The sequence below is a fragment of the Thunnus albacares genome, chromosome 19, assembly GCF_914725855.1.
Source record: "Thunnus albacares chromosome 19, fThuAlb1.1, whole genome shotgun sequence".
Taxonomy (NCBI): Eukaryota; Metazoa; Chordata; class Actinopteri; order Scombriformes; family Scombridae; genus Thunnus; species Thunnus albacares.
The window spans coordinates 18950232-18971819 of NC_058124.1; the positions used below are offsets into that span (position 1 = coordinate 18950232).

Genomic DNA, 21588 nt, shown 5'->3' on the forward strand with positions numbered 1-21588 from the left:
TTGAAACCTGACATCACGGCTGGAGTATGCAGAGCAAAAACACATGTCTGCAAAGCTCCGGCAATAGACGGGTAATTTATGGGTGTTATAGTGGACTTAACCTCTGTGTGTCTTCAATAAAAACCAACACTATGAGATATGAAGTGACTCTCACCACCTCTTATGTCATCCTTGATTAACCGTGAGCCTGGAACCTCTCCAGGAAAACATGTAATGTAATTTACTGACTTGAAATGGACACCTAAATGACTCCAGCGTGCGGCTAAGTGTGTAAAAATTATAATTTTGTGATCAAATGAGCTGAGCTGAGCCAAACATTAAATAAAAGAGAGATGAGAGAGTTTGACAACTCTAAATAAGATCTGAAAGGTGTGAATACTTTGAAGTGAATCACGGGTGTTTGCATACGCTTGAAGCTTATAGGTGAAGTTTCTGGTTAAGCTATTTCAGAGCATGTCATTTCAAGCCTTGCTCTGCTGGGTTTCAGCCTCTTAATGACATGGTTCAAGACTTCGTGAGCCACACGAGCATGACTGAGTAAAAGAAGAAGAAGAAGAAGAAGAAGGAAAAAAAAAAAAACTGTCCAACCCCTCAGAAGATTTCCTGTTTCATGAAAAGTGCACAGTATGTGAGTCATATAGGGCAAGTCCTGCCGGGTGTGTGTTTACTCTGACTCTACACGGAGCTGAGAAGGAGCAACAGGCGGACCGAAGAAAGTCCGCGGTGTCTGGATATTAACGCGTTGTCAAGGTTTCGGAAAATTAATGAGAAAGAGGGGAGTGTATAGTCCGTCTCTAAATGGAGCTACTTCGGTTTTCCGCTTTTTGGTGTGGAACGATACTCTTTGGTTGTATTCTGCTCGAACAGGCGGGTGAGTTGAACTTTACACCAGCAGAAAAGTTGCCAGAGCCCCGCGAAGATCATTTCACTGACATTTATGAAGCTTTATCGAGCGCTACAATGTAAACAAACTGCTTCTTTTACGAATAACTTGTGAGATAATGTTTTGTTTGTTTGTTTACATAGGCCTACGGAGCGTTATTACAGCATGTATTTAGTTAAAACAACACAAACTGCCACACTGAGGAGCTCAAAATGCCTTTTTCTTACTTAGAACAACTACAATATGTCTTCTATTAATATCTGTGTACACGAAGACATGAATCTCCTTTTGGCTATCACCTGTTGTACGTCACGACCTTTTTAAGCTCCCCCTCAGATGAGCTATCTTCATCTTTGATGTGCGTCCACATTGTACAGGTCTAGCAGCCCCCCCTGAGGAAGACAGCGTTTTACCTTCCTCTGTCTCAGACTCAGTCCCAGCGGCACCAAGTGGCTTTGGCTGCTCCTAATCCTCTCTCCCCCTCTCTGCAATTATACGTAGCCCTGGGTGACAATTACTACCATTCATCCCTTCCATATAGCCCGCCTCCTGGGTTTAAATGACAAGCTCTTTCAGAGGAGTTGTTCTAATGATATAATTACTCCGGCTCAGCCACCCTTCCCACCACTAGCACTCAGGCATGGACTATCCCCTCAGTGCTGATTTACTTCAAAACACCTCACCAGCCCGCCGGGCAAAGTTTTAAATTACACTGTCAAGTAGTTTAGTCTGGAGTTCAAGTGTAATATTTTGATGTTTTTATTTGTCAGGGAGCTCTTTGGTTAAGACGCAGCCAGAATGCAATATCCGTCTGCAATATCCTGCGAGCTTCTTGTGAAAGTATGTCACTCTGGCAGTGTCTGTGAATCTGCAGGAACAGAATGCCATTGATGCACTGTATGGTGCTCTCTCAATTTGCTGCTCTTTCACGCCGCAGATTGTACAGTATTTCTGTTTCTGCAAGCCGCAGGTCTAACGCTACCCCGCAGATTGAGCGAAATGACACAGTAGGCTTTTTGTGCCAGGTTAAGAGCACACACACACACACACACACAGACACACACCACATTTTCCTCATGTCAGTGTGAAGTGAGTTTGCAGGAAACAGACACTGAACAGATTTCTTTACAGTTGATTTTATCGAGATGTTTGCTTTCACTTACACTTCCCAGCTCAGAACATCAGACTTTGTGGTCATGTGATTGAACAAAGTCTTGTCATTTCCATCTTCGGCCAACAGATACGACTACAGATACACTCCGTTTGTTTGTACGTGGGAGGTACTATTTGAGCTACAGTAGGTCCGTACAAATTAACCCACTTTCTTTTTTGGTTTGGTAACAAGTTACATATTCTCGTGCAAGGAACAGGTTCAACTTCCTGTGCACTTTGAGTCAGTCTATAGCCGAATTGTGGTTATGTGGTTTAACTGTAGCAGCGCTGTCATTTGGTTCTCACTGTAAACTAACATAACTGAAGATCTGGAAGGAGTGAAGTGCTGAAGCTCTTTTTTCACCCTCTTCTCCTTCTCTGTTTACTCAATAGACTTGCAATGAGTGGCCTAATCAACATCATCTTCTTAACCATTTGGCCCTACATTGTGACACTTTTACAAACTCTTTATGTACGAAAAAATTCCAGTATGATTGTCTGTAAGCGACATGATGATGTTTCCACTACTGGGTCTAGATTGATGCTGGAAAATTTGTAATATCTTCTTTTAGGATGATTTCCAGCTCAGCTTAAATCCACGAGATCCACTTTCCACTCTTACTTTTATGTGGTGGTAATGTTAGTGAAGGGAACACTCCCTTGTAGGAAAAGGAAAATCATAGAAGAGAGGAGCGGAGAGGAGGGATTGTTCACCTTCTTTGTTGCTCCATCTCTCTTTCCTCTGCCAAACAGAAGCATGCTGTCTATCTCGTTTCTATCAGAGATAGCCTTTGCTCGTGATGAAGGACAAGCTGCTAACTGCAGTTGGAGAATTTCTACAGAATACAAATATTCACCAACGCGTACACACACGCACACACATTTCTTTTCTCTCTGAAAACATTCATAGACGCTGATACACAATGGCGTCTTTTTTTTTTTTTTTTTTTCTTTTATATTCATGAACAGAGTTGGCACAACACCTTTCTAGATGGGGAGCCGACTCATTGGCTTGACAAATTAGAGACTTCTCAGCAAGGAGATGCATCCGTGTTTCCTTTGTTTGTTGTTCTTGTCTGTCTGGCAGTTGTCTCCTTAGATGATTATCAAACCCACAGGCACTCATCACACAATCCTGTCTGTCTCACTGGTATGGGTCTGCCTGCCGGCAAAGTCAAGTCTGAACAAGACCAAAGGAGGTGGATGCCACTGCGCGCTGCTGTTATTGTTCAGACTTCACAGGGGGAAAATCTGTCCACCCCTCTAGGAAGAAATAGTCCAGATTTTCTTGTGGTTATGTTGAATATCTGCTTCTACTTACTGGCAGATTCCAAAAGACATGCACTCTTTAATGAAATAAATTTTTGTCTTGCTTTTCATGCTAATAACTATCATGTATATTCCTGTTATTGATCACGATGAAAGTGTTTTGCATCTGTGAAACCGTTTTGATGTCAAATGACTTTTGACTGCTTAAACAATCCATTAAGTATCCAATTGCATACAAGGTAACGGTCTCAAGTCTGTTTTATGTTTTTACTGACTAGACTGAACTGTCTTTCCTCTCTCTTACTTCCTCTGTCTTCTCCAGAGGCTACTATAATGAAGTTAAAAAGGCTCTGCAAGTTCTGTGACGTACGAGCAACCAGCTGTCCTGGGAAAGGGAACTGCATGGTGGAGTGTGAGATCACGTCCATCTGCCCCGATGATGACGATGTGTGTGTCAGTATTTGGTGAGTGTCCACTAGTTCAAACATGACACCTGTATTTCCAAACCACATTCCCAGCTTAATGAAAGACAGGGGGCATACATTTATGATTACGTTATAGTTATATAGTTGTAGTTAAGTATAATTATAGTGAAATGAGCTTTCACCTATTATCATACTATTATACTACATGTTCAAACAAATATGTGAGGAAACAAGGGCACAATGGATTCTCTTGTATTAGGCAGACTGGGCATCTTTTCCTCCCTGAAGCCAAAAAATTTCTTCCTTGAGATGACCTTTTCCTTTGAACACTTTGTCAGTCAGCATTCTGGTGAAAACAGTTGGCTGGATTATGACAGCACATGAGTGCCGAACCACCCATCAGCACTGAATCTGACGCTGAATGTGAGAAGCAGCAGGAAGCTGCAGGAAGCAGATTTCTGTTGGTGTTAAAAGCTTAAGGCTGCGCTGCTGTTTCTCATTATATTAGCAACGTAGCGGGCATGTTATGAGCTGAGGTTAGCAGAAAGCTAATGGCACATGGACAGCAGCACCTCTTTAAAATGTTTCTCATAAGAACACGGCCAACGCTGCACAGCAGGGAAGCAAAATTTAAATATTTATATTTGTGCAACTTCAGGTTTTTTTCCTTGTTTCCTGTTTATAATGATATGTCAAAAATCTTGCTGTTTGTAAACATGACCTCTGAGTTGCAGTGATTTACATAATGCTGAGACTGTGGACTGCCTAAAGAGACAAATATGCCATTTACAGTCACTACTTTATCACTGTGCGGCTGAAAAATTGCATTATTTGCACGACTGCGGGCATGCCATCATCACCTTGTTTCTTGATAACACAGATATCTGAAAACTCTCCAAAAGGGTTGTGTATAAAGACTAAAAATCGAACTTAACCCAGTAAACTGGTATTCTCTGTGTGCTTTCGCTTTCTAAGGAGGAAGAAAGATGACAATGTCACCTTCGATACGATCTGTCACAACCCAGCTCACAAGCTGTACGGCCTGGTCCTGGAGGATTACAACAACAGCAAGTGTGAGATGAAAGAAAGAAAGGGCATGGGCTCACAGTTCTTTATCTGTTCCTGCTCTGAGGATGAGTGCAACGAGCACATCTTCTTTAACCCCTGTAAGTTGAAGCAGCATTAGTTGATCAATTATTCACACATCCAGCAGATACAGAGAAACATTAGCATTCATTTGTCTTCTTTCTGGAGACACGATAAATATCTGTCTGATATACACTCTCCATTTAGCTCTGATCTCGTCTCCACCTACCCATGAAGGAAATATTTGTCTGCTTAGCTCTAAAATGCTCAACCATAATAATTAATTATAATAATAAACTTTATTTATATAGTACTTTTTAAAGTTTTGCAAAGTGTTTTACATGGTAAAATTTAGATCAAACGATTCATCACTATAATTAAATAAATTCAGGCAACTAAAAGTACAGAGAGTGAAACAGAACACAAAAATGCAACAATAAAAGAAGATAAGAGTGAAATAAACAGAACTGATAAAATATATTAAATTGTAAGACCAAAACAGAGAGTTGATATTAATAAAAGGCTAAAAAGTGATTTAAAAGACATTTTTTTGATTCTGCAGCCTCCGATCCTCATGTTAACCAACTAGATGTAATTTTGTCTGCAGTTCAAGTCACACAGTGGGTTCATCAGAACTTATTTGCTTAAATAAGTTTCCCTCTGTGGATGGAAACAAGGTTAAAGAGAGCGGTTAGAGTGACACAAAACAGTAAAGTGGCTAAAACGCCCTGTAGAGGTGAGGGGAACTTCAGAGTCTGGTGATAATTCTCTTGTGGGTCACTGGTTACAAGCCCCCAATGTCACATTATGCATAGTTATTTCATCCGTTGTGGATATAAAAATATCGATTAGTGCAGCTTTAAGTTACACAAAGTTACATAAGTCTCTCATTGCTGCACGTATCTTGCATCAGTACTTCCCTATTCACAGTGGAGCAATAATGCAGCACCACTACATTAAGCATGTAAGAAGTGTGACTTTACAGTTTGTACATCTACACAACATAACACGGTAACGTCATAGTCATGGTCGACCTAATATTATTATTATGCCAGCTCCTATCGGCTTGTCATGTAAGGCGTCATGCATGAATGCTAACACGTGTGCACTGTAATGTTCTCCAGATACATGATTACAAACAGCTTTTGCAGACACTGGCTTATAGGCTCCAGTTACAACATTGGCCCTGGAATCAGATGTATTTTGACTACAGCATCCAGGCAATAATAACACCGAGGTACATTTCCGAGACCTGGCTCTGCACAGAGAGCCAAATTGAAAGCATCTGCACAGTGCAGACCACGTCATGGAAATACATTCGCTCACTCTAGAGAATGTCTGTGCACACTGACTAACATGAGACAGTGTTATAATGAAGGAGCTTCAGTAGAAATAAAAAAAATACAAGGCGATAATACCTGTACAGTAAATATGTTGAAAAGGAACCACTCAGCCTCAGCATTCAAGTGAAACTGCTGTACCCCTTAATCTATTAGCCAGTGTCCAGCACCTCTGAGAGAAGGGTTATGATGAATTAATGTTTTAGTACAATTCAATAAACATATCAAATTTGGTATTTAATAGAGTTAGAGGAAATATACACCAGTTTAAATATGCTCGTGTTGCCATAGTAACAGTAAACCCTTTTTAACATCTACTGCCCTGTGGCCTAACAGTGTTTTTAACCATACTATCATGAATACATTCACAAATACGATTGAAAATACCAATAAGGGTAAAAAAGGAGACATAGATTGTGATGCTAGACACATAAACAAAAAAGCTTTTAAATAGTTCAGTTAAATCTAAATGATTTAATTAACGTTTAATGATGAATTCATCTGTATCTGCATTAAAAAATGTTATGTCAGCTGTTGTTTCAGGTGCATGGTTGCCTCTTAAGGATCTACAGAGACAGTATCATGGTTGGGGACTGAGACTTAAAACTAGCAGGAAAGATAGTTGAAGCTATCACAGATTGAAGTGTGCAAAAGTGTGCCATATTTAGAGAGCCAGGTTGACTCGACCGCACATTATACATAATATACATTTTACATAGATAATTTGATGAGCTGGAGAGTTTTTTTGTCATGTAATGAAACTAAAATAAGTTGTTGTTGAATGTCTGTTAGGAGTCCCGCACCTCAAGAGCCATTATGTAATACAATTTTAAGACCTTTGTTAAGTTTACAAACAGAACTTCAGTACAAAAACAGGTAGGACCTGAGGCAAAAACTTAAATTGAGGCGGTTTAACCAGCATCACGGTCGTCAAATTGACAATTTCTTCCACTCATAGAACATTTTCTCCTGAACATTCAATATTTCATACTATAAGTGAGGCTCTGACCCAAACTGTCTGAGAGAGGCCAGGAGGCACAGTGACAGGTTTGTTGTGAGGAATAGTTTCTCACTCTATGAAAATCAAAACAAACTGGCTGAGGCCATGTTGAGGATTTCAGACATGTGGTTTCCTGTTTAAAAAAAAAAAAAAAAAAAAAGAGAGAACCAGTGAGCCTGACTGAGGAGTCAGCTAGATTCGTCCTCCCTCATTTCAACCACCTCTGCTCCTCACAGCTAGCCTCTAAATACAGATTCATTTGTTTTTTAGTTCATCCATCTGGACGCTTAAATTGTAAACACATTTCTGGGTGAAACCTGTTTTCATGTCACATTTTGCAACCACAGTCTTTAACTCAATTTAAAACTTAAGGTAAAGTAGAAGCTGTGAATTTTAGAATGGAAAGACTTGTGTGGCGCTCACTCAGAACAACAACACTACATATAAATGCTTAAATTTAGAGGTCATCAAACTGGATTTTCTCATTTAGTATGTTGTGTCTAGAGATATACTGTTTATAGGACGTCTTTTACAGCTGCAGCTTCAGAAACTGGACCATAAACACAGCACAAGCATAAACTTTCACTGTTTGCCAAAACCGTAGCTCCCAGACACACCACCTACTAAATTATAAGAATCAGACATAAACTATAAAGAGACACAATATGTGGTTGACTGGGTCATGGTTTGGAGCGGTTTGCATTTATGGTCCAGGCGCTAACTTTAGCTTTCTTATGCTTATAGACATTCCACAGGGAAGAGTCAGGTTCCTCTGCTGTTCAGAGAATATTACTTTACTCTTGGCTAGATGTTGATACAATCTGCAGAGACAGAATTTGAGTTTTAAATCTTTTTATTAGGGGAGACAAATCGTTACATGTTTATGAAGGTTCCAAAAAAGCACAAGTGAAAAAAGGCAGTGTCTCCAAAGAGCTTAGATCATGTTCTCACAGAGCGGAGAGAAAAATACAAAAGATACATCTCCCACTTTTTGTCCCCTTGTCTTGCTCATTGTGTTTTCTACTACATCCTCTTACTTAAGTTTTTACCTTTTGGTCCCTCAGACAAAGATTCCCAGGTGGTGGCTGTCATCTTAGTGAGCTTGGTTCCACTTCTGGTTATGGCTGTTCTCGTCATCACTTCCTTCTACTGTTATCGAGTCTACCGCCAGCGCCGAGCCAGCTCCAGACGCAAGAGAGGTCTTCCTCTGGACTTCAGTGACGCTCACGCCATAATGATAGATGACGAAGGTTCGGACAGCAGCTCCACACACGCCAACAACCTCAACCATAACACTGAGCTGCTGCCCATCGAGCTGGACGTTCAGGTCGGAAAAGGACGCTTTGCGGAAGTTTACAAAGCCAAGCTGAAGCAGGGCTCCTCGGTCAGCGAGGAGCAGGGCTTTGAGACTGTGGCTGTCAAGATTTTCTCATATGAGGAGTACGCCTCCTGGAAGAATGAGAAGGAAATTTTCTCAGACGCAGACTTGAGACATGACAATGTGCTTCACTTCCTGACAGCAGAGGAAAGGAAGGTGCAGAGACAGTACTGGCTGATCACAGCGTACCAGCCTAGAGGGAACCTTCAGGAGTACTTGATTCACCATATTGTCAGCTGGCATGACCTGTGGCTCCTCGGGGGTTCGCTAGCCCGTGGACTGGCGCACCTTCACAGTGACCACACCACATGCGGTCGCTACAAAGTGCCTATCGCACACAGGGACATTAAGAGCTCCAACATATTAGTGAAAAGTGACCTGACCTGTTGCGTGTGTGACTTTGGCCTCGCACTTCGCCTGGATAACTCTCTATCTGTGGATGAGCTGGCCAACAGTGGGCAGGTAAAGCTCTCTAATCCTAAATTAGAGGTTTTTATTTGGATTCACTTGGCTCTTGATCCTCTCAGAGATTAAAAAAAAAAACTCTACACTAGACATGGCCATTTATTTCTTTAATGATATTTATCAGACACTGAAAAGAGCCTCGCTATCAGTCAAACTTTTCATTTCTAATCATCCTCCTTCATCACTCAGGGACACCATCTCTTAATATTTGGTGCTCTATATCTTGGCCACAGGTGGACAGTGCTGATAGAAATAGTGCTGTAGGTGTTCTTAGGTTGTCATTCTATTATAGTCACAAGACAAAGAGCCTTGTTTGATTCTTAATGGACTCATTATGCTGATGTAATAGGCCAGAGCCGTTTCAGACTGTTATGAAAATGACTCATTATGAAAAGGCATCACCCTTTGCTGCTCAGCACACCTAATGCATTGTAATGCCCTTAATGCATCTGAACACATTTTCCAAGGTGGTAATTATGTGAAGACAAGCAACGAGTTGTCGAGCTCTGAGCTACTTTTGTTTTTCCAATTATTTTAAACATTAAACATGTTTTGATTTAAATAAATGTGAATATGACATCTCACTACAGCACAAAATTACCACCTGCCCACTTGATCAAGGCAAGTAAATAACTGTTACTGCAAAGATTGTCTACTTAGCCTGAGATTTTCACAACAACTCCCCTTTAATTGTGAAAATGCAGTCATTGCTTGAAAATGTTATGGTTTGCCAGCTCTCCTTACCTGAAGCACCATGTTTAAGCCACACAAAACAATATTATACATTCCCTTACAGTTCATGTCGGTGGTACCAAGGACTTAAATGACATGGAAAACTTTTTTATCCCTGTCTGCTTTTGTCACAGGTGGGGACAGCCAGGTACATGGCTCCAGAGGTCTTGGAGTCCAGAATCAACCTGGAAAACATCGAGTCTTTCAAACAGGCCGATGTTTACTCCATGGCTCTTGTACTGTGGGAGATCATCTCCAGGTGTAGCGCTATTGGAGGTAAGATATGATCACACACACGTGACTTTATGCAGTTTTGATCAGAGACGTTGGAGAAAAGTTTTGATGCCTCAATTACTACATGGTAATGTTAGCCTTTGAATTTGTTAGTTAATGCAGTAGTTTTGGATGGAAGCTGCTGACAGCTTATATTTTGTGGAAAAGTTTAAAATGTTTACATGTATAAATAGTTTCATCATACTTATCCCGTAGAGCATTCAGACCATGGGACATCAAAACCTCCACTGAAACCTAATCAAAACATTTTGCCTTTTTATCTTGAGCAACTTAAAGTAAATGGATAAATTAGGCAATAAATTAATCATTAATTTGAATAAAACATTACTGAAAGATTAAGTGAATATATAAAATCTGCAAAAAATAACATTTTCATTTATAAATTTTACAGACACACTCTCACTGTAATGCAGCTGAGTTCAAGGATGATATAGACAACAAGCCAGTGTGCAGGCCAAAATCAGTTTAAGCTCTCTATATTGAATTTAAGAATACGAGTGTATAGCTTGCCCCTCTTCCAAGAGAGGTTAAAAATACTGGCACAGTCAGAGAACAGTAGGCCTGGAGTCAGTGTGTTTCTCAGAGACACTCTTATTAGATATAGTAGATACAGTAGACACTTAAAAAGCCCCTGAAGATAGAGTCTTTAAAGGAATAGTTTGACATTTTAGGAAATATGCTCATTCACTTTCTTGCTGAGAGTTAGATGAGAAGATCAAGAACACTCTCACAACTGTCAAACTGTTAAATTTGAAACTATAACCAGCTACAAGCTTAGCTTAGCATAAAGACTAGAAACAGGGGAAACAGCTAGCCTAGCTGTGTGCAAAGTCAACAAAGCCCACCTACTAACACCTCTAAAGCTCACTAATTAACATTTTATATCTCTCATGTGTTTAATTTGTACAAAAAGTAAAAACACCAATTTTGTGGTTTTGGTCTTGTTGTCAGCGTGAGGTTGCCAGTGAGCCTGGGGAGCCTTCATTAGGCCGCTGCCTCCAACACATAATCCCCCATAAAACCACAACTTGACAACTATGGGAGTGGTTTCGATCTTCTTACCAAACTCTTGGCAAGAATAAGCATATTTCCCAAAGTGTGGAACTATTCCTTTAATCAATATTGCACCTTGCAGCTCTCAGCACCCATGTTAGTTTTTCTTAGTGTTTATTATGATTAATTATTCAAGATTCAAGATTAACTTTACTGTCCCACACAGTGGGAAATTTGTCTTGGGCTCTTCACTCATGCTGCAGCCATAAAAAGACATTTCATAAACAGAAAAAATACAAATGAGCTTATAAATAACAAACAAAGTTCTAAAACCACATTTCACATACAGAAAATATACAAAGGTGATAATAAATAACATACCAAGGTTCTAAAAGTACCTAGGCAAACAGAGAAACAGAGAAAATCCCCTTTTCATTAAAAAACAAGTGACTGTGAACCTCCTACCAGAGGACAGTAGCTGGTACTCAGTGTGTAGAACATGAGATGGGTCAGTTACTATCCTGTTGGTTTGCCTTAGGGTAGCCTGTTTGTAAGTAAACTGCAGGGACATATGCTGTTTTATTTATGTTTATTTATGTTTTAATTATGTTTGGTGGATGCCTACTGTAAACAAGATATTCAAGTGTACCTGGTCAGTAACATCAAACCTCCACTGTACACACAGTAAACATCACTGTGACCTTTAGTTAATAATAGACATAACTACGTTCTCCTTGGTAAATTAGAGATTAGCCTGGGTTGTTGCATGTAAAGGAAATCAATAGAAACACTGATTGATGAAATTCCCTTTGGAGCCTGTGTAAGTATCCTCTAGAAATACAGTAAAAACAAAAATTGCTTCCGCAGCTCGCTTGACCTCTGAGGAATACGAGCACATTGATGACTTTACCAATTAGGAGTGCAGTGACCAACTCCACCTTGAGTTCACTTACTGGATGTGTGTGTCGCTTATATCCCATTAATGTGGGAACAAAATCTAAAAGTGTCACACACACACACACACACAGTCCGTCTTATAGAAGTCTCAAGGATCAGCTTTCACTTTACTAATGTACCATTGCTTCTGTTTGTCATTCTGTTGCAAAAACAAGGCCAGGATATGTGCAAATAATAGAAATGGGTGATTATCTGAAAGCAAACCACAGGGCAGTATTTCATGTCGACACTCAGCCATTTGTTTTCACTTCCCTTAAGTGTCTCTGCGGAGTAGCTTGTTTCTGTGACTGGTCCTGTCTCCATTGTGTCAGAGCATTGATGGAAAGCTTGATTTGGACATGAACTTGTCTCCTTTAGCTTTTTCCTGTTTTGCCCCCTGTCTCCCCTCGGGGCCCCTTGAAGTGTATTGCACAGTTACGTTGCCCAAGAGTCCTGTGAAGAAAAAAACATGGCCGAGTGACCCACGATCCCCCTCGCTTTTCCTTCCCAGCAGCAAGAATATGTTTGCCCTGTGGGTACACGTTTGAAAAGAAAATAGACTATTTCCTGTTTTGCAAAGAGCACAGTCCCAAGACAGACTGTTTTTTTTTTTTTAGTGTGAAGTTAACTTTGTAAGTATGGATGTCTTCTTTTATATGAGGATGTTTTGCGGGTAATGTCTCTTGAGAGTGGACCAGGCAGGATACATGTTGGTAGTGATGGACTAAACGAATTCAGGCTCACTGGACGGATGTTAATGTGGCTTCTCTTGGTTTCCTCTTGAGGAATTTGACACACAACAGCTTGATTCATTCCACACATCTTCCTCCCATCCCATCCCTTTCATTCATTTCTTACATCTTACTTTCATTACCTTACTTTCCATTTAGATATTAACAAAAACTGTAAAAGGAAGCAAACGTTATTTTAGGCACATTTAAATACTGAATGTCCTTGCACAGAAACTCTTTGTCATTCTCTGCTTCTAAATTTGACACTCTCAACCTCTTAACACTTCCCTCCCCCCCTCTGTCTGTCTATCTTTTTCTCTGTCTCTCTTTTTCTTCCTACCCTGAGGCAGGTGAGACAGCAGTTAATCACTCTCCCACTGCACCGCAACACTGTAGACGACCATCCAGCCTTACTCATGCCGGCACAGACAGACAGGGAGGACAGGCTAGTGTAGATTTACTGGAGAGAGGGGAAGCAGAGGGGTTTTCATCCCACCCTTGGACCAGAATAGAGATTATAGACAGAGACAGCTTGGGTTCAGTTCATGTGTTTTTCTGTGTATGTCTACCCCCTTTTTCTTTTCTAGACTTGGCATCTCTCCGAGATGAGCAGAGGGGTGAAATGTAGTTCATTAAAGCCAAAAACTTAAGGAGACGTACTCATGCTAAAAGGTTAAAACTCTGTACAAACACAGCCAGCCCTCTTCTCTTGACAGATCCTGAGGAAGGTGGAAAGAATAAGCCATGCAAATGAGATGCAGTAATTTGATTTTGCTTCACTGGCAGCTCAAAAAAAAAAAATCCCCATAGATAGTACGCTGGCAGAGATCTGGTATTGATTCTGGAATCAGAGCACCACGAGAGTAAAACTGATGTGTTTACAGAGTGCACTTAAAGAGTTCCATGCTTTCATGCTGCTAGTCTCTTGTTTTTCCTGAAGTTGCCAAGTTATAACTGGAGGTCTGTGAGTCACTCATGACACCCTGAGAACTCACCTCTTTTGAGACAAAATGTGAGTACGTGCACCCAAACACGCACAGATTCAGAATGACGCATCCCAGGGCAGCGTTATAATGACTGGGGTGAAGCCTTGCTGCTTGCCTCTTGTCTCAGATGCCACCTGTGTACATGTGTGTGGAAGACAGATGTCTGATCAGCGCCCTGCGTCTCAGTGGCAGGCAGCCACACAGCCACTCTGTCAGAGTTCCTGGGGCCGAGGTCTGATCTGAGATCTGCCGGGCGAGAAGAACAAGAACGACAGCGCCAGTCAGCCAGCCATGAGCCATCACTTTGCTTTCTTTATCTTCCCAGACTACAAAGGCAGAGGAAGAGTTAGAGTGAGAGGGAAATGGCATGATAAGCACACCTTTGAGAGAAGGAAAAGTTGGATTCAGGGCTCAGGCCTTTTTATCTTTGCCTCCGTTCCCTAAAATGTCTCTCCTGTATAATTTAGCCAGTCCAGATTTAAGGCTTGGAAAGACTATGAGGGCGTTCCTCAGGCGGGTGGGGCTAAGTAGGGGGATAATAGCGGAGTGGCGTTGAACATGGAGCTGTAGACAGAGAAATGCCTTCAGTCCCTAGAGGGAAAGGTTGGGCTAGACTGAAGAGGAGGAGAGGTTAGGGCAGCTGCTTTCCAGATGTCAGGCCATCAGCCCCTTCAGGACTGGAGGGCCTGACGTGTACTGTATATACTGTGTGTGCGCGTGTGTTTTTGTTACCTCATTGGGGACCTTCTCCGGTATAAACACCAACCTTGTTGAGACCAGTAGTCCTCATGGGGACCAAAGCCCAACCCTAATGTGGCAAAACGTCATTTCTGAGGTCCTGGTTAAGGTTGTGGGTAAGGTGTGAATTGATGTTAGGTTAAGCTTAGGGTTAGGCATGAATTGGTTATGGTTAAGGTCCGGGTTTGGGTTAGGCTGTCCACAATGAATGGAAGTCAATGCAATGTCCTAACAAGGATAGCTGTGCAAACTTCTCACTCAGTGGAAAAAAAGAATTGCAAGCATTTTGTGATACACATGAAGTATTAAAACACTTCACATCCTGACAATATATTTTCAATATGGAAACATATATTCTAATTTTTCACTTGGGAACTTCATCATGGTTCCCATCAGTAGCCATGTAAGCCCATATTCATCGTTCTGGCATGTAAACCCACATTTTCTATCATGGATACTATATATACGTTTGCATGCTCATGTTGGCACACACACATACACTGTCTTTCACTTATTCATGCACTGAAAAATACTAAAACATCCTTCATTAATGAACACATCGAGACCACCGAGACGCATCAGAATCTCAAATCTCTCAGACTGTTTTGTTCCACATCTTGTATTGATTGCACTTTTACAGACAGACAGTGCCTAATGCTTTCCCCAACTCTGTGTGTGTGTGTTTGTGTGTGTGTGTGTGTGTGTGGAGCTGGAGGTCCAGCATCTTTTGAGGACAAATTTTGGACTTAAAACCACTTGACTGGGGACAAAATGTTCGTGTCCAATTTGGTTTCAGTGAAGTTGCATCCAGCGTGAGCTAAAATGGTTTTGGTCTTCTTTAATGGGGTTAGGTGAAGGTTGGGGCATGTTATACTTAATGGTAGTGTAAGCCTCCAGGCTAAGTTGATGCCATATGTCCAAAAGTAAGCTCTGCTAATGTGCATTGTACATGCATGCAATGTGTGTGTGTGTGTGTGTGTGTGTGTGTGTGTGTGTGTGTTGATCTGTACTAAATGACTTTAACAACCTGCGAGGAACACAAAACAAGTGTCACAGCCACCGCAGCCTAATGAAAACCAGCAGAGAAGGCTGTGAGTTGGATTTGTGTTGTTGCAGACTCAGACAGACTTTGGGAAACAGACAAAGTTGCTGTGATCACATTACTAATTTATTACCACGTTCATGTCGAAGATCTGTTTTTCTGCATTATTTATGTGTTTAGGTGAAAGAATTTCTGTTCTTTTTTTTCTGTATTTATGCTTTGTTGAGCATAATTGGACAAAAATGTCAACTTGGATTGTTAACAGGACAAGTATATCAAACAAGATATCAAATGTGTGCTCGCAACTGTGCTGTAAAGATTCAAGATGGTTTGTATGTCTCTTTCTCTTTTTTGTTTTGTTTCGTCTTGGCCTGCTTCTGTAATTGAACATTTATAACTAAACATAACAAGTTAATGGTTGATATATCAATATGTAGCACAGCATCTGGCCGTTGTATGAAAGACAAAACTGAAGGATGAGAAGTTTCATTGAGAAGTTTCCCTACTCTGCTGTTGTTGCTAAATATAAGTGAATTTCTCTTGGCTGCAGACTCTCAGACAGTTTCTACAGGCATGCCTGACAACTGGCATGAAAAATAGACATTTAAGGATGAAATATGTGCAAGCTTTGCAAATTTCACATCACTACATTTCAGCTGTCGTAGGAGACATAGTGCATGTTCCCCATAGTTACTGTGCTGAACTTGTTATACTGTATTGCTTTGCAGAAATCTTGTCAATATGCAGTGTGTGACTTCTGCAAACCACAGCATTCCTCACTCGCCCTGTGTTGTGTTTTGAATAGCGTTTGCTAGTTCGGAGTTTAATTTAAGGTTTGCCCATGAAAAAAAAAAAAAAAAAAACATTTTTCCTTTTAGAGAAGGATTGGCAAATCTTTCCGTGCTGGAATACACAGTTTTGTTTACACTGCAAAGTGCCCAGTAGTATGATTTCATATATTTTTGGACCCATTGTTTGAGGATGAACACATAAACATGTTTGCCCAACAGTTTACATAGTGGATTTGCAGTGTAGCACGTAGTTATACTCTCCCTCTAACCTGTCAAAACAAAAAGAAACATCTGTCTCCTTTTATTTTAAATAATGACTGATGTTTGGGTGGGGCTGTGTTAAAGCTTTTACACCAAACCAGAGAAACTATGCATGCAAAATATAGGACATTTCAGCCTTTGAAAAGAATTGCGTTAGTTTGTGTCCCAGAAGTCTCCGATTCCCGTCTGCCAGCTTCTTAACTTCCTGTGAGCTTCTTTGAAACATGATTTCAAATAGTGAAATGAAACTCATCTGTTCTGAAGTGGATGGTCTACTTCAATATTTTCGTTTAATCAATGTGGTGTTGTGGATTCCTTAATTCCTTTTATTTTTCAGTAATCTTCATACAAGATGTGTCAGTTTACGAGACATGTTTGCCTCGTGACTGGGCGGGTAACTCCAGAGCTCGCTGACTCTGATCGACACTGCTTTGTTTCAGTTATGTAAACTCCGCGGGACAGATTTACGTGCAGGAAAATGCCGGACAAACCTGCTCTGCACCTTTCACTCAGGTTATGTTTGCAATCTGTGTGTATTTAAAGCCTGATGTAATAAGTTGTCATCTAATTACACAATCAGTAAGATTTGCACGCTTAGAAAAAATAAATGGAGCAATTAGAGCTGCCCCCTGAAAGTCAATGAGTTGAGTCATCTGTCGGATACCCCTCGGTCAACTGAGATTCTTCAAGTCAAGTATGTTGGCAATTCAAATAAGCCGCAATTCAGATCTTGCACCATATGCAGCTGTCTTTTATTGATTTTTAAAATCCTCAAAAATATGCTCCCATGACTAAAAAATCATTGCTGAAACTCATGCCAATGGATTTTCTTATTGCCCAATAGTCCCAAAATGAAAAAAAAACAAATAGTTGAATCTGCGTATTGAACAGTCAAATCTGATTTGACTGACAAAACTCTGAGTCGGGTACAGCTAGAAGCTACAACCAAAACAAGTTAAACGACAATGAAGGTTGCAATAGACTAAATCCAAGCAGTAACTCTGCTAAACCCTAAACAGCCAGTAACAGCCTCTGTATTTTATAGCTTATGACACTAAATAGCAGCTAGGAATCATCAGATGTTACATCGTATTTGTTTTTGATTAACATCACCATTGTTAATCATAGTTCCTGCTACACATGATACATTTCCGACTTCTTGAGTATTTACCGTCATTTATCATTCTTGTGTAATAATGACGCGGACTTACGGTATGTTTAACTATCAGAATAATCTGCTAAAATGAGTCACAGTTGGAAAAAACAAAAGCAATGTACTGAATGTTCTCCAATCTGTCTTTCTAAATGGTATCCATTCTGACATACAGTAGTTATTGCAACAGCTGAGAAGCATTATTGTGTTCAGCTACAGTCAATAGTGATCAACAATTTAACGTTTTCAAAGCAGTGTAAAATAAAGAAAGCAGATTTTCTGTTGTCTTTTCCTGTTTGCTGTTCAACGGTTTTTGTCCGCCTTTGTCACGGTGTTATTCGTGGAATTTTATGTGATTCTCAAACTGCTGTTTCATCTCCTGGTCATCTTTTAATTATTGAAAATCCACTAAAGGCTAATTATTTACTTCAACATTCCTCACACAGTCATGTCCTTCATCAGACTTTTCTTATCTCGCTGGATTTCCGAAACTTGTGTTTTCTTTATACAAGCACTCCACGCTTCAAAGCCAATTGGAATTTGATTTGTTGTTTTACTCCAAGGATATATTAATTCATGTAAAGATAAACTGTCTTTGGAAATTCTTGACCCACAGTTTCCAGAATATATCTTCCAAGCCAACACTTTGAAATCTTGCCCTGAGTAAAACTGGTAAATTGCCTTTGACAAGCACTCTGGGTTTTGTTGTGTAAGAGAGCTGACACAAAGCCAGAGCTGTGTTGGTGAGATACTTTAAGCCCATTGATGCTGAGAGTAAAAATGTGATAATAATAAGTGTTTCTCTTCAGCAAATCTCCCTCTCGGCCCCTCTATCAGCAGCACAGGATTCTTTAGTTGTTTGTGCTGCCTCAGTGCTATTTAAAGTTTGCAACCTGCAGTTTTAATTTAGAGCGCACAGTGAATCCTTTGAGAGGTGTTGTTGATGTGTGTGCTGTGGGGCACTGCCATCTGATCTACCCTCTCTGTTCAACAGAATTGCATCTTCCAGTAGATGTGAATGAAAGTTTATTGCTTGTGTAAAACATCCAAGGCTCACCATTTTGATGAGGTCACAGGCTAATTTTTTTTTTTGTTCCTTTCTCTTATTTGTGTGTTTGCATACAGAGGTGAAAGAATATGAGCCACCCTTCGGGAACCTGAGGGAACATCCGTGTGTAGAGAGCATGAAGGACAGCGTTGTCCGAGACAGAGGAAGACCTGAGATCCCCAACAGCTGGATAAACCATACAGTAAGAGACACCACACACACGCATATGTACACGCCAGACATGTTTTAATGTCAATCGGAGAACGTTATGATGTCCTACGGGGTGAGGTGACTTTATGACCATTCAGGTTCACAAAGCCCTTTCAATACTTGTTGGATAACCTGAGAAGTTAATGATGCTCAACTTGAAAATAATTCACTCTATTTTCATGCTGGTGAAAGGCAAAGGTGCAAACACAGGTGAATTGTTAGTTGAATTTAGCACGTTTCATTTTTTTCCTCGTACATGCACTTATTTGATGACTTCAAGATTTCAAACTTACCTCCTCACCCCAAGGGTGTGGCACAGACATGCCTGGATTAATTTTCTAGGGGGCCCTGGAGAAAAACTGAGCTGCTAGGCCCCCTCACACTCCCATTTCTCTCACTCTCTATGTAATGTTAACAGTTTTTTATGCTAGAATACTACCTGGCCCCAGTTTTAGCGTGTGGTAATTTGATTAAATACATACAATAACAAACCTGAAGTAAATCTTAAAACTAGTTGTAGAGAGTGAGAAGATTAGGTAATAAAGCTGAACCCTCCTCACGTCATTAGTGCTGCAATGATTAGTCGATTAATCGATGGTAATTGGCAACTATTTTGATCATCAGTCATTTTTCAATTAATCGACTAAACGAGAAAATAATCCGCAGATCAATCAATAATGAAAAGTAACTGTTAATTACAGCCCTACATATCATGCGCTTTATTCGTGCACTTTCCTAAACCATGTTTTAAATTAAATTAGCACAAACAAGTTGAGACACAATCCTCTTAATTGTTTCCATTCAAACGAAACTAACATACAGTAGGCAAGGAGATCAGATTTATCAATTAAGCACAATGTGTACCTGCGCAGAAGAGTTCCCATCTATAACTCTAGTGTATTATTCTCTATTCATGATCCCGTCTTTTTCTTTTATACAGACACAGATTGACACACAGATGGAAACACATAAAAACATATGAACATTCATAGAGTTTCAGCTTTAGGGAAGGATAATATTCTTTGTCAGTCTTGCCTCAAGTCAGTATTATTGACTGATGATATCTGTGCTCCACTGCTCCCCCTGCAGGGCATCCAGCTGGTGTGCGCGTCCATAGACGATTGCTGGGACCACGACCCGGAGGCCCGTCTGACGGCCCAGTGTGTCGCTGAGCGCTTCGACGACATGGAGTACCTGGACAAGCTGTCCGAGCGCTCCAACTCAGAGGAGAAGATCCCTGAAGAAATCATTGTGGTGGATGAGAAGTAGAGCTCAACAGAAACACTGCCCCCACCAGGGTGGCTGAGGACTTACAACCAAGCAGCTGGGAGAGAAAGAAATTCCAGTGGATCCGTTGTTTGCTATGGGTTCGTCAGAAATGTGCGACGGAGGAGCAAACTGGAAAATCATGTAGATGAAAGGGAACTGTTAACAGAGATGGACCTGTTGGACTTTGTTTTCTTCTACATGCTTCAGAGACTGGATCAAGTCATAAACAAACAGGGATGTCACATTATAAAGCTTGTTAACCAAATACTATTTGCACTTTATCAGTATCTATGCACACCAAATGATATATATTCAGTGTCTATTTTGTTTTGACAATACATTTCAGGTATATGGAATAAAGGGACGACATATATTTAGAAAAAAGGGGGCAAAAGGGAGCTATTTAAAATATTAAGACTATTAGTAACACTAATATCCCCCTTACAGTGTATTTGTATCATACTAAAATGGTTTCCTAGTTGCCTTGGATAGATGTCAACGTGACTGGATGACAGTACGATGCAAGATTCAAGGTGCAAGTATAATTTTTTCTGGCATAAAATGGAAATTACCCACATGAAAGAAATAGAAAACTCATCCAAGGCAGTAATCTGCGGGGAAAGCTGATATCATAACTGTAAAATAAAGACAGCAAAATCAGCCACAAAGGAAAAAGGCAACTGCGTGTGTGCGTGTGTATTACTCAGAGGACTCCGATCTAAAAAAGAACGTCTGCTTAATCAGACCAGGAGAATAAAGGGAAAAAAGATACTGTGTGTGTATTAAGGACTCTAAACTGAAAGTTCCAGACTGCTGCCTATCTGCTACAAAAGCACTTCTTCTGCTTTTGTAGACATTTTGTGACAGAAAGGGGAATTCTGATCCTGTGCTTAGAACAGATCTATATCAAACTCATTTTTGTATAAAAGTGTAAAGCCATAAAATAAAAGTGTTACAGTATTCATTGTACCAAGTGGTGTCTTTAATGCTAACACATTGCTTCATACTTTTACTTTCAGATGATTTTTCTTAACTGACTTAAGTGTTTTCAACAACAGTGTCCTGTGAGATGATCGGCAGTGTCTGTCAATCACTGACTTGCATCATACAATGTAAGCCATCACTTCCTCCCAATCTGGACTACTCTGCAATTTTCAGCACTGCGGTTATTGTATAGTTTCATTATGACATTAGGTTGTATAACTCTTATAATTTACTAGTATTACAATTATTAGCTAATATTCTACATAAAAATGTACTTAAAGCTCCATAAAGAAACATTTTTGACATTTCCAACATTGAATCAAATGACCTGTAATTCTAAATGTTGCTAATGTTGTTATTTCAACACTGCCAAATTTAATGAGTACATACATTTTTTTCATGGGTTAACAAAAGGTTAAACT

The 21588-nt window shown here is 40.2% G+C and overlaps 1 protein-coding gene across 1 annotated transcript; it reads left to right on the forward strand.

The window, feature by feature from the left end:
• Positions 1–503: 503 nt before the first annotated feature.
• LOC122970177 (TGF-beta receptor type-2-like) lies at positions 504–21144 on the forward strand. Its single transcript, XM_044336242.1, has 7 exons — positions 504–871; positions 3627–3768; positions 4705–4895; positions 8220–8995; positions 9865–10006; positions 18781–18905; positions 20003–21144. Exons 1-7 carry the CDS (start codon positions 799–801, stop codon positions 20180–20182), a joined length of 1629 nt encoding a protein of 542 aa, XP_044192177.1. The 5' UTR covers positions 504–798; the 3' UTR covers positions 20183–21144.
• The last annotated feature ends 444 nt before the right edge of the window (positions 21145–21588 follow it).